At 37.0% G+C, this 16,609-nt stretch overlaps 1 protein-coding gene and 1 long non-coding RNA gene across 2 annotated transcripts in view; one reads left to right on the top strand and one right to left on the bottom strand.

Annotated features, from left to right (window-relative positions):
• Positions 1-16,609, top strand: part of LOC143377876 (uncharacterized) — a 475,856-nt gene that overhangs the window by 35,774 nt on the left and 423,473 nt on the right. Inside the window, exon 2 of the mRNA XM_076829675.1 lies at positions 10,230-10,442. Within this exon, the coding sequence (XP_076685790.1) occupies positions 10,230-10,442 (213 nt within the window). The remainder of the gene's footprint in view (positions 1-10,229; positions 10,443-16,609) is intronic.
• The window catches only part of LOC143377900 (uncharacterized), a 250,616-nt gene continuing 249,360 nt past the window's right edge, over positions 15,354-16,609 (bottom strand). Inside the window, exon 2 of the long non-coding RNA XR_013087434.1 lies at positions 15,354-15,495. This is a non-coding gene — a long non-coding RNA (uncharacterized LOC143377900). The remainder of the gene's footprint in view (positions 15,496-16,609) is intronic.

Raw genomic sequence — 16,609 nt, 5'->3', positions numbered from 1 at the left:
AACGCTATTAGGTTCTAGAATCATATATTGAATTGATATTTTAGACGGTTCTGGTTGTAGTAAACTCAGTAGACATTCCAAATTTTCAGCCCTTGTAAAGTTGTATTTCAACCATTCTGACGTGTCAACAGATCGCCTGTTTTATGTTTCCGCTATTGCCCAGTGCCGATTGAAGATTTTACGTAAAAGAAACTACTTAGATAAGCAAAATCTTATCAAATTAGCCCCAAAGATTGTTCTACTATAGTTTTCATCCAACTTTGTCAGAAAAAAAGGATAGAAAAAAACACGTTTTGGTTGGAATTCAGGTATTTGATATTATAGCAAATTTAATCCCCTACAAAATGAGCCGAAAAAATCAAAAATCGGTTGAGAATTGACGAAAATACGGAATTTTGTCCGCAAAAAGTCACTTTGGAACCACTGTGCGGTGCCGCGGCATGCCGGTCCACCGGTCGAGGAACATTGTTTCACAGTGTTCACATTACAAAAGCAACTGTTTCGGTCTGAAAATGAGGCACAAACTTCGTTCGACTGGTAATTTTAGAGATGAAAATTCAAACGTTGCAAAAATTGTAAACTTTTACGTCTTGTATTTTTAACTTAAACCCTCGCTAGTTTTACGTCAACTACGGTACATTGCAATTTTATTCTACAAAATTCCCTCACATTTACTGTAAAAAGTGATCGATTTAGCACGACCCCTCTGGGAAACGGTACCACGCAAAACAACGAACCGTAAATGGAGTGCTTGCAGGGGTTCAGGGATGGATTGGAGCTAGCTGTGCCCAAGAACCATCGGGACTTCATCGCGAAATCACATTTCCCGTGCTCGTCCCGAATTCGTACAAGTGTGGGACACGCGACGACGGCCTTTCATGTGGAAACGAAGCCGTCTCGAGCGGAAGACTCTCAGACTCGGGTTTACGCTGCTAAAGCGATTTCATGCCGGCCCGATATGCGACAGATAAATCTTGATGGCAGGGAAACAGAACGAAGTGGAGCTATCAGGCACGTGCGAACGAGCTCTTAATTTAATTAAAGTTAAACTAGACCCAGGATCCCGTTGAGACACGAACCTCGTATCAATTAGTCGTGTCTGCCACCTTTTTTTGGTAAACTTCGATCGACGTTGTTAAATAGTTCGTGTGGGTATTGTTTGTGATTTGTTTGAGAGTGAGCTATTTAAGGGGTGCTTTCATCGAATGCTTCACTTTTCGAGAGTATTTTTCAGCATTTAATATAAAGATTGCAAGAGCAAAGAATCTGAAATTTTTCTGAGATACTTATTGGAGTTTTAAGAACGCACAGAAAAATTATTGCGTAATTATCTTATACAGGGTGTTTTACCTAAATTTATCACCTGAAATATTTCCGCAATATTTAAAGATTTCATAAAAATGTTTCCTATAAGAGTTGCATAGTTGTTTGGGAGCCTATTGTATAGTAACAATAGTTTTATGTTTTATGCAGTTCATCCGCAGTTGTACCATGTTTACTTTTTTCGCATTCTGTTAATTCTTAACAAATATTTCAAGTGACCTTTCTTGAAAACAAGAAAACATGTCGCTTTTCTTGAAAACACAGTTCCGAATAAAAAAGTGTTTTATTATATTTTTACTTATATTTTCATGTGGAATCATACTCTTTCGGGTTGTACCACCAGTTTGGCGATACCCTGTACAATCTCTACCCCCTCCACCTGAATAGAAGGTAGTTTGGTGCTGGTATGAAGCACGCAGTGAAACGAGGGAGGGTATTTTGAAAATTGTTTGTCTGCAGGTGGAACGATTGAGTACCTTCTTTATTGAGGGATATAGACTATTGCGCATAGTAGAACCTCCAGTATCGAACGTTCTACTATCCGAAAATTCTATTATTTAAATAGTGTAATTCTTTCTCCGATGCATACGTCGTAATAAATTGACTTTGATCCAACCAGATGACAAAGATGAGATGAATACAAATATTGTTAACAATATTTCAAGTTTTCATACCGAAATAGGAGAATGCCATGAAAGAGACGGTGAAGATGTGATCTTTTAGATGGTTTGAGACGCAAACAGTATCTATAATCTATGCAGGGGAAACCCGGGCAAAGCGAATGCGCTGGGCATAGCGATGATGATGAGATGGGCTTTTGTTTCGCTTTGCTATAAGAGATGGCCCCACCAGTCTTTCCCGATCGAGAAAGCGACCGGTGGTCGACGCCATGACAATGCAATAGAACATGTGATTGCTGTTGTGCGTCGTTTGGGAAGAGAAAACAAAAATTGAGGGCTCGGATGCAATAAGGAGACTATCGCTCGAAAATGGGAAAAATAATTGTGCAAACGTTAAGAAATATTGGAAAATTAAATGTTGTTGAACTGTATTTTAAAATATATAATGTTGTAAAGCTCGCCACGACACACATTTTTTCTATTTACAGTTTTTTATCCAATCATTAGTATTCGAGATAAAAATTATAAACAAAAAAAATTTCTTCGACCAAAATCATTATTTCTTTAAACATAAATTGCGATAACTTGAGTAAATATTAACGGATCGTTATGAGACTTGCAACATAAAACTCAGAAAACTCTAGCGAAGCCGTGAAATGTATGCACAAATCTCTTATGTTAAAAAATGTAATAATATTTAATTTAAAAGTAATACTGGACATAACCCATGTCTTTCAACGTTCGCCGTTAAAAAGTATCGAGGGAATTTTGAGGTACATATAACTTGCAGCGACAAAGTTTTTTCTTAATATACAAGGAAGTTTTTCACCAATTTTCACACTGATTAATAAATAATTATAGAAGATATGACGATATATATAAATCCCGCGCGGCACCAACAGTCAGCAACTGCGTACAATCGCGTTACACTGCAAAGACATGACGTTCTCACTATTATATGATTATATATTACAAAAAAATATTGCGATATTATTTTCGAAATATTTAGTAACATTTTTATTATAGTATTTACACGCAATATTTACAATATTTACACTGTTTTGTTTACAATATTCTGTTCTTTTATAAATTTTTCTTTTTCTTCTTTTTCCTATCTTTCCTTTTTCATTTTCTTTTTGCGTATCTTTTCTCCTTTATTTATTTATTTATTTTTTATTTTTTTTATCGCAATATTTATTTGTAATATATAATCATATAATAGTGAGAAGGTCATGTCTTTGCAGTGTGACGCGATTGTACGCAGCTGCTGACTGTTGGTGCCGCGCGGGATTTATATATATCGTTATATCTTCTATAATTGTTTATTAATCAGTGTGAAAATTGGTGAAAAACTTCCTTGAATATTAAGAAAAAACTTTGTCGCTGCAAGTTATATGTACATTAAAATTCCCTCGATACTTTTTAACGGCGAACGTTGAAAGACATGGGTTATGTCCAGTATTACTTTTAAATGAAATATTATTACATTTTTTAACATAAGAGATTTGTGCATATATTTCACGGCTTCGCTAGAGTTTTCTGAGTTTTATGTTGCAAGTCTCATAACGATCCGTTAATATTTACTCAAGTTATCGCAATTTATGTTTAAAGAAATAATGATTTTGATCGAAATTTTTTTTTTTGTTTATAATTTTTATCTCGAATACTAATGATTGGATAGAAAAACTGTAAATAGAAAAAATGTGTGTCGTGGCGAGCATTACAACATTATATTTTTTAAAATACAGTTTAACAACATTTAATTTTCCAATATTTCTTAACGTTTGGACAATTATTTTTCCCATTTTCGAGCGCTAGTCCCCTTATTGCATCCGAGCCCTCAATTGTGCGTTTTCTTACAAATTTCGCTCAGGTACCTACGTGGCTTGATTATTAATAGTTATCGGTATTTACCACAGTAAATGCTTTTTTTTATAAGAATTCTGTGTTCTTAAGATTCTATTAGAGGTTAACATTTTTAATTTGTTGTTCATACTTTTTCCAAACATTCCAAGTTTCCACCAAGTGGGTTCTTTGGGCAAAACGGATGGGGGTAAAGCGGATGGTCAACCCTCTTTGCCCTGCTAATCCCGGTCATATTATTATTGCCGTTTTATTTTATTCTAGCATCGTTTTCCTGTACAAACGTAAAACAGGTCAAGCGAAATGGACGGAGAGCAATCTAAAATGCGCCATGGATGCAGTCAATGAGAAAAAAGAGTCTATTACGTCTGCAGCCAAAAAATACCTGATTCCGTATACAACATTACAAAGGCATTTGAAGTCAGGAAGTTGTGAAAAAAATTGGGAAGGTTTACTACTGTTTTTACCAAAAAACAAGAAAATGAGTTTTGTAATTACTTGAAAGAGTTAGATAATGTATTTTTCCGCCTAACTCGTGCTGATTTCCTGCAACTAGTTTATGATTTTGTAGCAAAAAATAATATTGAGAACCCTTTCAAAAACGGTAAAGCTGACGAAGATTGGTTTGCCGGTTTTAACCGAAGACACCGAGCAGGTCGAGAAATTTAATTTTGATGCAACTACGATTTACAATATGGATGAGACTGGCGTGAGAACGACGACTTCTAAGCCACCAAAGATTTTGAGTACGAAAGGAAAAAAACAAGTTGGAGTACATCTTAATATATAAAGCAGAGAGTGTTTGTGTGTTTGTCTGTCGCCTAAAAACTTTCGAACGATAATCTCTGGGGTCACGAAAAGTGTCCCAGCTCATTATGCCTAGCTAATCCAGATGAATGTAACAATTTAAAAAAATAAATAAATGAATAATTTTTTTTTATAAAATCAGAATCTAAATTTCAGGCGAAGGCGAGTAGTCAAGTTAATATATGTATACATATGTATTAATCATACAGATCGTACAAAAACAGTTTATCGCCTCCGTTATCTTAATTATTTTTCTAGAATTCTTTAAAAAAATAAATATTATACTCGTTTAAAACGTTGTCGAAACGGTTGTTTGAAACAGTGGAAAAACGTACGATATTGTCAGATACTTATACAATTACTCACGAAACTATCCGACCACCCCGATACGTAGGTAGGGTAGACCGGGGGCGGTAGTAACAGGGGGGCGATTGTAACACGTTAAATATCTCAAAACATATAGATATTAACACCAATTGTGGATATATGATGAAGAATGACATTTTAAATACACACATCGGTATTCTAGCAGTATAGATACACAATAGACATGCGTAGTGAAGAAAATAACTTTTCGATACCCTAAAGTAACTTTTCCTTAGTGATTTAAAATTGTAATATAAATACTCCCTTTGCAAGTACGTGTTTTCTCTATTTTTTAATATTTAATCTGGCAATTTTTAAAGAAATACTGATCGTTACTTATGACTTTTAAGTGTCTCGTTAATAAAAATTTATAATTTAAGTTCAAACACCTGGTTGGGGGGCGATTGTAACATCGGCAGTCGGGGTCGGTTGTACCGGGACAGAACCGAATAGTGACAAAGAAGATTAATAATATTGTCTTGTTTGCATGGAATCCTACAGCACAGCACAAGCAAATCAAATAAAAAATGGGTGCAATGTACTGAATGTAAGAATTGATCACATGAAGAATGCACCAGGTAAAACGTTTTCTATTTCTGCCACAATGGCGACACCGCATAATTGGTTATAAATTTTACTTTTTTTCATTTATTATTATAATTAAAATCAATAAATATTTTAATCTTGTGAAGTTAAATTTGCGCTACTGTCGACTCCATGCAGTGTTACAACCGACCCGGGGTCAGGGACGGTTGTAACACTTTCTTCCCTTCTCATTTTTTATTAATAACCTGGATATTAAACTATTGTGTTCTCAATAATGTCATATAACTAAGTAACATTTTCGTAAAAAAACTGTTGTTGTAACTGTAATAGTTTTTGCGTAAGCGTATTCCAAAGTCAAAGTATTACTACCGCCCCCGGTCTACCCTATAATATAGTTTACTTATGTACAGGCTGTATAAAAGGAGATGGACACCGCTTTCAGGGGTAAATCTACACCTCTGGACCCGTGGGCATTTGTAAAATTGTTTATAACATTGAAAATTAATGACAATTTTTTTTACATCAACGTGCTCTGGTCTATGAGAAGAAGAAGAGTTCGAAAGAAACCATATGCTGCAAATGCACCGTTTCAACGCAAAAATTTGTTAAAATTTATCCACACAAAAAATAGAGTGTGTAGACTGGGTAGAGCCACTCAAAAATCAGTGGCTCCCGTTTTCTCTTACACATACATACACGAGCGCGAGCGCGCGCGCCCACACACCCAGACGCATGCTTTTCTTCTCGCCTTTAAAAAAACAAAGGCGAAATCATGATTCATGTATCGATCCGGGGAAACACAGCTGCGCTTCGATATGTGTGTGAGTGAGAGGAAATAAGGGCGAGTAGGAAAACTACTAGGTATATGAGGCTCCCGAGCCAGCGAAACATCTACATGCCACTGCTTATATGACTTCGTCTACAGTCTACACCAGGGGTGCACTCTAACAGCGAATTCGGGAGACCGCACTGACACTGCACTAGTGCAGCTCCAGCACCATGCAAGTGCAGCACCAGAACGATGCCACTACAGATACACTAGCATCGATTACATTGGATTACATACGACCCAATCCTATATCGTATTCGGCGACCATGAACTGCCCTGGTGTAGTGCAAACTTCGCATTCGGATCAACTGAATGAACTGCACGAGTGCAAACTTTATGGTACAGAGGTTTTGTGGCAGTGCAATCAAGTGCACTTTGGTGGCACCGAATAACCTCCAGATTACTTTCAAAATGGACCGAAATTTATTCGTAATGGAATTATTGGAAACGAGCAATGACGACACAGAAAATTTACTTCTAAATTATCCAAAGGATTTTTTAATTAATTAATGTGTATGTACTTTACAGAAGTGAATAAATTGATAATTATCGTTGATTGTATCATAAAAGCTTCTAATTTTATAAAAAAAAAAGTTTTCGTATTTTTTTAGAGTGAAGCCTCTAAAAGGGACAGGGTTGTAACGCTTGTCCGTACAATGTGCCTCCTCAGTACTCCCTCTGTACCTGCTAAACCTAACCTTATTTTCGCTACGAACGCTGTTAAAAAGGGTACCGTATATGGTACAAAAACATGTACTTTTACTTCAATTTGAAAAATATGGAAAATTAACATTTTTAAACAGAGAAAATGCTTTAATAAAGAGAAAAGTTTAAAAAAATCGCGTTCCAATAAAAATCCCCACGAGATTGTACAACAAGGGCAGCACTAGAACAGCATAGAGTCTGTGCGTGCCTGCCGAATGCGCTAGTGATCTTGGCACCGAAAAACTTCGCACTCAGTGCACACCAGTGCGAGGTGCCCAATTCGCTATAAGTCTGCGTCCTCGAACTCGATCGTGGTATGCTCACTCCCCACTCCTCGGTATAAGGTCTTGTGGTGGGGAACTCTATGATTGCAGAGGCCGTATGCCCATTTTATTTTTTTTTTCAAGGAAAATATGGTATTGTCTCGAGCTTCCCATTGTTGCCCCAACACAGTCACCGGAAAGGCCGTTCTCATGTTTTTATGACCTCCCCCGAAATGATACCTACAAAAGTCTCGGTCCTTTAAGGGGAGGTTCTGGTCTAGAGCCCCAAAAAATAGGTGATATTTAGGAATTAATTAAAGGAAAACTACTATATATAATTTAATGGGACTTGTTGCATTGTATTAAGGATGTCTTATGTTATAGAAATATATTTTTTGTTTTATAATTAATCAGTGCAAACAGCCCTGGGGAGTCGTTAAAGTTAAGGCGTCAAAAAATTGATCCAAATCGGTGGGACCTGTATCTCTAAAAGTTATTATCCGATTCGACTGAAACCTTTTTTATTTTGAAGATTATTCTTTTTTCTAGGGGGGGGGGACTAAAAAAAATTACAAAAATTACATTTTTTTTAGAAAATAACGACACTTCACGTTTGAAATCACTTTTCCCTGTATTTTTCGTCCTTTCAACGCCTTTAAAAATTATAAATTTTCAACTTTTTGTAATTTTTTTAGTTCCCCCCCCCCCCTAGCCAAAAGAATAATCTTCAAAATAAAACAAGTTTCAGTCGAATTGGATAATAACTTTTGAAGATACAGGTCCCACCGTTTTGAGAACACTGTTTCGAGAAAAACGCATTTGAAGTTTTACGTGAGCGCCGAGTAGCCGGTTGTGACCCATGTATTTGCCGCGACTCAAATGCCTACAACTTGGGGAATTTTACGAATTTCAACAAATCCTTTTAAACCCGTATTCCTAAAAGATTGAACATTCGAAAAATGATATAAAAAAAATCGACATTTAGACCAGAACCTCCCCTTAAAGTTTTACGTGAGCGCCGAGTAGCCGGTTGTGACCCATGTATTTGCCGCGACTCAAATGCCTATAACTTCGGGAATTTTACGAATTTCAACAAATCCTTTCAAACCCGTTTTCCTAAAAGGTTGAACATTCGAAAAATGAAATAAAAGAAAAATCGACATTTAGACCAGAACCTCCCCTTAAACTCGACTGCCTTCTGGTCGGACGAGATACCACACGGCATCCAGATGGCGAGAACACCCCCCCTCCCAGCGATGCCTCCCCGAGTGTTGCGACTTTCGACCCTCGAAATGATTGGAATACCCATTAAGAAGTGAGAAATCTTTCAGTTCCTCATTTCTCATTCCTGCTTCAATACCTATGGATGCTTGTTTCGGGTTCGAATAGTATCGATACCAAGTCCAGCCAAGATGTTGATACCTACAAAGGACCGAACCTTTTGAGTAGGTATCATTTAGGTATCGATACCTTCTGATACCTACGGTACTCATACGTTCTTGAGATGCCATGATACTTCACCGCTAGGTATCGATACTGCTTGAGCGGTATCACGCCCATCACTAAGAAGCTCGGAGCTCGAGCTCGAATGTGCGCTCCCGCTCGGAATTGGGGGTCCTGGCATGGCCGTCTCTAGTACAGACCGGAAGCTACGATGTTGCAACACCGCATTTCGAACAACTATCAGTCCGATGACTATGTTCCGGCCGGTACCAGAGATAATAGTAATGACGCCGCGACGTAACGCGCGAACGGCTTCATAAAAATTCAAATAGGACTGATGACAGCGTTGCCAAATTCACTATGTTCCGGCCTGTTACTAGAGATGAGCGTGGTCCTGGGCATGCCTGGTCTACACACTCTAATTTCTGCGAAAACTTTAACAATTTTTTTCATCGAAACGGTGCGTTCGCGGCACATGGTTTCTTTGAACTGCTTTTCTTCTCGTGGAACGGAGCTGTGCCTGCAAAGCAAAAGAAAACTTTAACATTAATTTTCAATGTTATAAACAATATTGCGGCAAGTTTTTCTTACAAATGTCCATCGATCCAGAGGTGCAGATTCACCCCCGAAAGCGATGTCCATCACTTTTTATACACCCTGTACATATTTAAGTAATGTTAAATTCAGAATTATCCATTATAATTTACATCGGTATAAGCATTGATTAGTTAATACTATTTACCAAAGAAATGCTCAAAGGCTAGAAGTATCGAACAAGAGAAGCCTGATTCACAGAAAAATAGTTCAGGGGGAATTGACCCCACCCTGAAGCCACTAACCAAAGACAAAGTTAGGGATTTTTTTGTTCCTATGAATAAAAATATAGGGCTTGAATTTTTTGTATAGTTTTAAAGCAATCTTTATATTTCTAGAACTATTTTTTTATGATTACAAGCATTTTAGTGCAAATTTATATATAAAAAATTAAAGTCAATTCTTCAAACTGCTATAATTTCCAAAATAATCCAAATTTTGAGAAAATCCTACGCTACATGGACGATAATATATTCCTGTTTATATGTACCTCTTTCTTGTATTTCCTTCTCAGATGATCTAGTCATTCCCGGGAGTGTGGGCCAGTTACCGCTGTTTTCTTTGCAGTGCTCCGGGAAGCCATTTTATTCGCCGCCATTTCGTACAATTTTTCATATAGTTAACATCTCTTTACGTTCACAAAAAATTGTCAATAGCAAACACAAACTAGAACGTCAAAAAGAGTTGTTATTTCAATGCACATTTTATCAACTGCAAACTATCTCCTGATCCGCCCAAAAACAAATACGAAAGACAGATTGGGGGAAAGCACTCATCTGCCACTTGAACCAGCTTGTTAAGATTGCCCGTTCGCGTGGTGAAAAGAAGGGACCAATTACTTTTTGTGCTAAGTCATCGTTGGTCTTTCAGAAAGCAGGATACCTCGAACGCGGACTCCAAGAGCAGGCGATGGAGCAAGAGGGCTTTTCAGAGACGGAGCAGCGAGGTCGAGGTTCGTCTGCATCGCACCTCGTTAACGAGCAGCCAAGGTCACGCGAGCGTCGACGGCCCGAAATCACCGACTCCTTCCAGACGACGTAGCTCGAGCATAGCAGTGGCCAGACCTACGCCAGACTTGCACAGGTAATTCATCGATTGGTCTCAATATCTAGCTTGTTTTACAAATAGCAAGACGCGGTAGGTTAACACTCTGAGTGGCATCGGCGTGTTTTCACGTCGATACTTTCTGGAAATCATCGAAAGTTTGTATTAGCTTGCTGTACAAGTCCTGTCCGCTACAGTACGTCTTCTGCAAATTCGATTTTTCAAAACAGCCTTAAGGTGGAATCCACTGCGGCACTTTGTTGGCAACGGGCAACTGGCAACATCGTCGCGTCTTTCTTTCGCATGAAACACATGCAATCATGGACAGTTCTCCATCTACATGGAAGTTGTGTTATGCCATTTCTTTGTACAAATCTTAGGATTTATCAGTAAAAAGAAGGAACTTATAACTCTTTTTGTGGCTTCGAAATTATTGATGTTATTCCCGCCTGAACTGTTTTTTAGTGATCGAAAAATGTTAGAATCTGTTGGTGCCACATCCGGGGAATGTGGTGGATGAGGAATAACTTCCCATTGCAGTACCGATATTTATTTTTTGCGTTGCTATTACCGTGTGTGGTCTCGCGTTGTCGTGGAGGTACAGGACACGGTTTCGATTCATAAGGGATAGTTTTTTAATTTGCAGTTCTTGGTGCACTCTTTCAAATTGTTGGCAATATAAATCAGCATTGGTAATTGGAGTTGGATTAAGGAATTCATAATATAAATGAAGTGGCGGACAGAACTTTTCCCGCAACCTAATATTATTCCAGAGTTCGTGAATGTTTAGTACTTTGAAAAAGAACTGACAATGAGCATGATGTTCTCTTTGTACTTTCCTTCGATGAGTCACCCAGTAATGAAAATTTTAATTTCTATATTTAATATTAAATCTTCATGACACTGTTATTTGTAAAATGAGTGTGAAGTGAATCGAATTACGTATAATTTTATTGAAAGTGGCCCGAATAAAGTTGTATTTGACTCGACTTCAGCGAGTGTTTCGCCCCTTTATTGGCAGTACCGAAATGAAGATTTAATAGACAATATAGAGGTTATATAAGTTTAAATTTTCATTAGTATCGGCATGCTTTCAAAGCGCGAAGCATGCTAAATAGTCGAAAATTTCGAAAGGCCTGACCGACTTGAAGGGGCAATTTTCAAAACCTTGCGCCACTCAAAATATTAAATACGATGTAATACTCGAATATGAGTTAAAATCTACAATAAAACTACTGTAATACGTATAAAATTGATTCGTTTATGATGAATAGGAACTAATTTATTATTCCTATGAAATGTTGTTCGAATAAAATTATACTGTTACGTGCCGCGGCCTTTTTAGTGTTCGAGCGGCACGATTTTTAGACGCAATATCGATTAGGGGTATCCCACAGTCGTTAGACTATCAAGTATTGCTGGATTGAGTTTATGATTTAGAAAAAGCAAGGAGGCTCGCCGCAGTCGTAACAGTCGATTCTTTTAGTTGATAATTATTTAGGTACCTTCTCAGAAGGAGAAGGGGTAGATTTTGGGATCGTTGGTGCTCTAGTCCCGTACGGGTCTTTTCAATGGAATCAGATAGGTAATTGATGAGTAGAATTTAATAGTAAATAAAGTTTTAATGATTAAATAATGAATGGATGTAAAACATTTAACAGAACTGAATATGAACAAATCAATCAATAATTTAGAAAGAATAGACGTTTGTGAAATCGGTATAATTCCTGACTAGGGGAATCCCACAGTCGTTTGACTGTCAGAAATTATCGTTAGGTACGAATTAATTATAACGGTGTATTTTCGTGTACAAAAAGAGATAAGATGTGCAACTCACCAGACAGTCACAATAATCTAATTGACAATATGCTTTAAATTTGCTTTTTGAGTTTTGGAAAACTTTCTGGATCGCTGATAAACCTTGAAGCTTGTGTAGTTCTGAGTCGCTGATAAACCTGAATCAGAAAAGAGGATGAAACGCGAACACGCACACACTTGGTTATCGTTTTGAGTAGTACTGAGTTGAATTATGAAATGAAACTGAATAATAATAATTTTAACTAGTAGATACAATAAAAATTTGGATTAAATCGTTAACAGAATAAATAGTTTCGAAGTTATTAGAATATTTGTTTCGCAAAGTCGAGTCTTTCACGCGGTTACACAGTAGACCGGAGAACTCTAGCTCTAAAACACTTGCGGACCCCAATGACACGCACCTCACGATTTACCGTCACAGAGTGCCGCCGCTTCACGCTCTCGGCAGCGACCACAGTGGGTCCGTACCGAAAATGCTTACGCTGCATTTTATCGCTCGGCCGCGCTACCATGGGCCCGTCTACTTAACGAGGCGGTGTGTGTGTGCGTTTTCACGTCCATCCATCAGACTCCCGATTCAAATATATGATCAATCTTTACGGAATATTTGTACTCACAGGAAAACATGACGTCTCACATACAATTTCGCACAGCTAAAGGTCCTCCCTTAATGTTCATGATTTCATATACACAATTTCTGACTAGGGGAATCCCACAGTCGGTTGACTATCAGAAATTGTGTTGGGTATTCAAATTTTAACAACAATTTTTAATTAATTACTAATTCACACATGCGACAAGATCGTGGGAAGGCGCGGTCCCCTGCACCGGATGTAGAGCATACAATTTCGTCAGTCTTCTAAGAAATGATCCAGTCTGCGCATTCCCGCTGCAGCCGTTACTGATTATGTTACAATGTTTAACGCGACGGTCAGAGGTGTGCTCAACGAGGGTTCTCCCACAATGCTGCAAAGCATTGTTGAAACGCAACCCTGCCGCTTACATAAAACGGATTCGGCACAGAAGGAGAATCACTGGGTCTTTCCGAACGCGACTCTCTGGTGAGAACGCCGCTGCGTCAGCACCGCCTTATCTGTATCGCGGGACGGCAGTACGTTGAGACGACGACGTTCCAAGAAAAGGGGTTTTTGTTCTATCAAAAATATTATTAATTAATAGGCAGGAGTATGATCAACGAGGGATTTCCCATAACGCTAGGCGTTGTTGATGCATACCCTGACTTAAAAGAAAAATTTTACGTTCCGAACGTAACAATACCAAACTTTTAGTCAAAGAACAAAATGTCTATTATGGTTCAAAATCGATTTGCATTAATAATTAACACTCAATGACTCATTAAAGATAGATATTAATATTATGAAAATTTGTGTAAAAATATATTGGAAATATGTTCAAACGTATATTAACGTCTTAACATGTATCTAAAATAATTTTCAGGTTCATATTTCAAAAAATTGTTGAAATAATTTTTCTTTTTTCGAAGGAAAATATTGGGGCTTTTTTCCGTCAGAGTATTACGCAGTTAAGTTGGCGCGGTCAACCGTCGCTTCGAAAACTTAGTTTTCGATCTGAACTTTTTATATGACGATACGTACGCAGTCATTTGCGTTAGTACTTTTTTAATCACACCTACACCGAGAAAGTGGAATTAGTTTGAAACTTTCCGATTACGCGTGCCTCCATTCATGACGTTATTACACTGACTTAATTTACATTTATTCTTAAAAATAAAAATCGTAATATTCATTACGTTGAGTACAGCTCCCTATTATAATATGTATATAAAGTTCAGATCAACGCAGCCATTTTTATTTCTTCAATTCTGCTTCTTATACTGTGTAATTTATTTGTTACTTATAAGTTTTGTTGCTGAACTAAATTAATACATTGTAATGCAGACTTGTCAGACACATTATTTACGTAAATTAAACAAGTAAATGCAGAAGATTAAGTTTGTAGGTACTTATACACGCATAAAACTTAAACTAATATTTCTGGCAGAAGGTAGTAATAATTATTAACGTAATAATCTTCTTTGATTTATACAAATTTTATGAACGTAATGTACACAATTATTTAGTTGTAATTCTATTTCAATTTACATCATATTTCTCGCTAATAGGCAGTAATGGTTAATTACTTCTTTACTGTAACAGAATTATATAAATATGAAATATTAATTCAGTAACTCCGATGCATTTCTTCCATTTTTCTTCCTCGTTGCTTTGGTGCTTCCCTTCATATTTCGAGCATCGATTTCAACATTCTTCAAACTCTTTCGAGGTGCAGAATTTAAACAAATTCTACAAAATAAACATAAACGTGCAAGACAGTAAAGTGTGTTTACACGGAAAAACATAAAAGTGAAAATTTAAGGGGGCCGTCTCATTTTTGTTCTGGTCCAAATCAATCGAAGCTTCCCCAGTAAACAAACAGACCCTAAATGAAACTACTGCGGTCGATAAAAAGAACTTGTACAGAGATGACATCTGCCGGTACTCTGGGTAGACGAATTTTTTACGCACAGTTGCCACATGCTCTGTTCTCTCTGTCTTTGCCGCGCTGTTGCCACAGAGTTCTATCTTTCTATCGAGAAGTCTTGAAGGAATACGGGACGAGAGCTGCGTCTAACGTCAGAGCCTCGCTGAACGTAGCAATAATGAATGATAGAGAGGTCCGGGAGTGTCAGAAGGAAAGATGGAAAGATACCAAACCTGACACAATTTGAACTACCATTATTAACGATATTACACATAAAATTTCTTTGCAGAATTGAAAGCCCGTTTGGTTCAAAGTAGTCCGATTTAAATTATTTTCTGTCAATTTAATCGACAGAATCACTTTCATATTGATAAGATGAAAACTAAAGAAATTCTGTTTCTGCATAATCGGTGATACATCGCCGAGCAACTCCAGGTAACAGGTTAGACGGGTGAGCGATACAATGTCGCTCGGCTCGAGCTTCGGGGGACCTCAAGAATGAAGGCCTTCGATTAAAAAAATTATTTGTGGCTGACGGATGAATTCCCGTCGAATAAACTGATTCATCCGTGGCGTTTCAAATAAAACTAAATCTGGGTTATTTTTATTCGACGACAAACAAAGATAAAGTCTCTTTAATTTGATAGTTTATTTCAATAGTTTATAATGCCCATCTCTGGATGAAACAATACTAATTTGCGTATCAATATCCCTTCTAAACTTCGCAATTCTTATTATCTTCTCTCATTCTGTGCAATATTTATATATATTTCTGAAAAAATATAATCATATGATGTTCAATGTTTGTTTATTTTGGTTGTTTTAATAGAATGTAAAACTTTTACATTTTCGATCGTATCGGCATGAACGTTTCAGTAACATACTGCTGAGATTTTCCAGATGAAAATGAATTTAAACACGGTATAAATTGGATTATTTTAAAACGATTTTATTCAGCTTCGATCCTCTGTTTGTTTGATGTATGCATGGTTCAACTGTGGCAACTCAAATTTAACCCACTTCCAACTATCCAATTGTCTTGAAACTTTGCAGGTGCGCGCAGTTTGGATGACAATACAATATTTAAAAAAAATGACCCCTAGGGGTGAAAAAATTACTGTTCATCAATAAATATAACCACAAATCCAAACGACTTGAAATCGCCCACTCGCGTTCTTTACGAAAACGACAAAAAGCCGCTGCGTTCGGGACGCTAGTCGCAACGCGATTCCCGTACTAAATACATAATTTATATCGAGAAATGATTCGTTACGTTCGAATTGGAAAAAAATTGCAGTACCAGAAAAGAATTATTTTTTAGTCTTTAGTGCATTTTAATTTAGTTTTTAGTGCATTTGTAATGGAATCGTTTAACATAAGTTTTTTTTATATATTTTTTAGTATTATTAGATTAGAAATGTTTCATTTATATTTATTTATCTAGTGCAGTTCTAGAAATAACACGATTTATACCGTGTTTGAACTCATTTTAATCTGGAAAATCTCAGCAGTATGTTACTGAAAACGTTACGTTTTACATTTTATTAATATATAATCCACTACAAGCAAGACTGTATGCCTTTCGAGCCGAGCAGCCCAAGTCGTCGGCTCGAAGAGAGATCGCGCCGATTCGGATAAACATGCTGCCAAAAGTTGTTCAAAGCCTTAAAAAAAAGTCGAATAAACTAAGGATAAAGATGAAAACCTTATTCGACGGTTCGAATAAACGTTCTTAATATAAAAAAAAAATCTTTCGCCGTCGAATAAATTCACTTCAAATAATTTTTTTCATTCGTGGTGTTTAGAATAAAGATAAATCGTGCTATTCGAAGCTTCGAATAACGGATAAACATAAAGTATCTTTTATTTGAGTTTGTAGCAGTTAC

This window comes from Andrena cerasifolii, chromosome 16 (assembly GCF_050908995.1).
Source record: "Andrena cerasifolii isolate SP2316 chromosome 16, iyAndCera1_principal, whole genome shotgun sequence".
Lineage (NCBI taxonomy): Eukaryota > Metazoa > Arthropoda > Insecta > Hymenoptera > Andrenidae > Andrena > Andrena cerasifolii.
The sequence above is the reverse complement of the archived record's forward strand: the minus strand, read 5'-3'. Positions and strand labels throughout refer to the sequence as shown.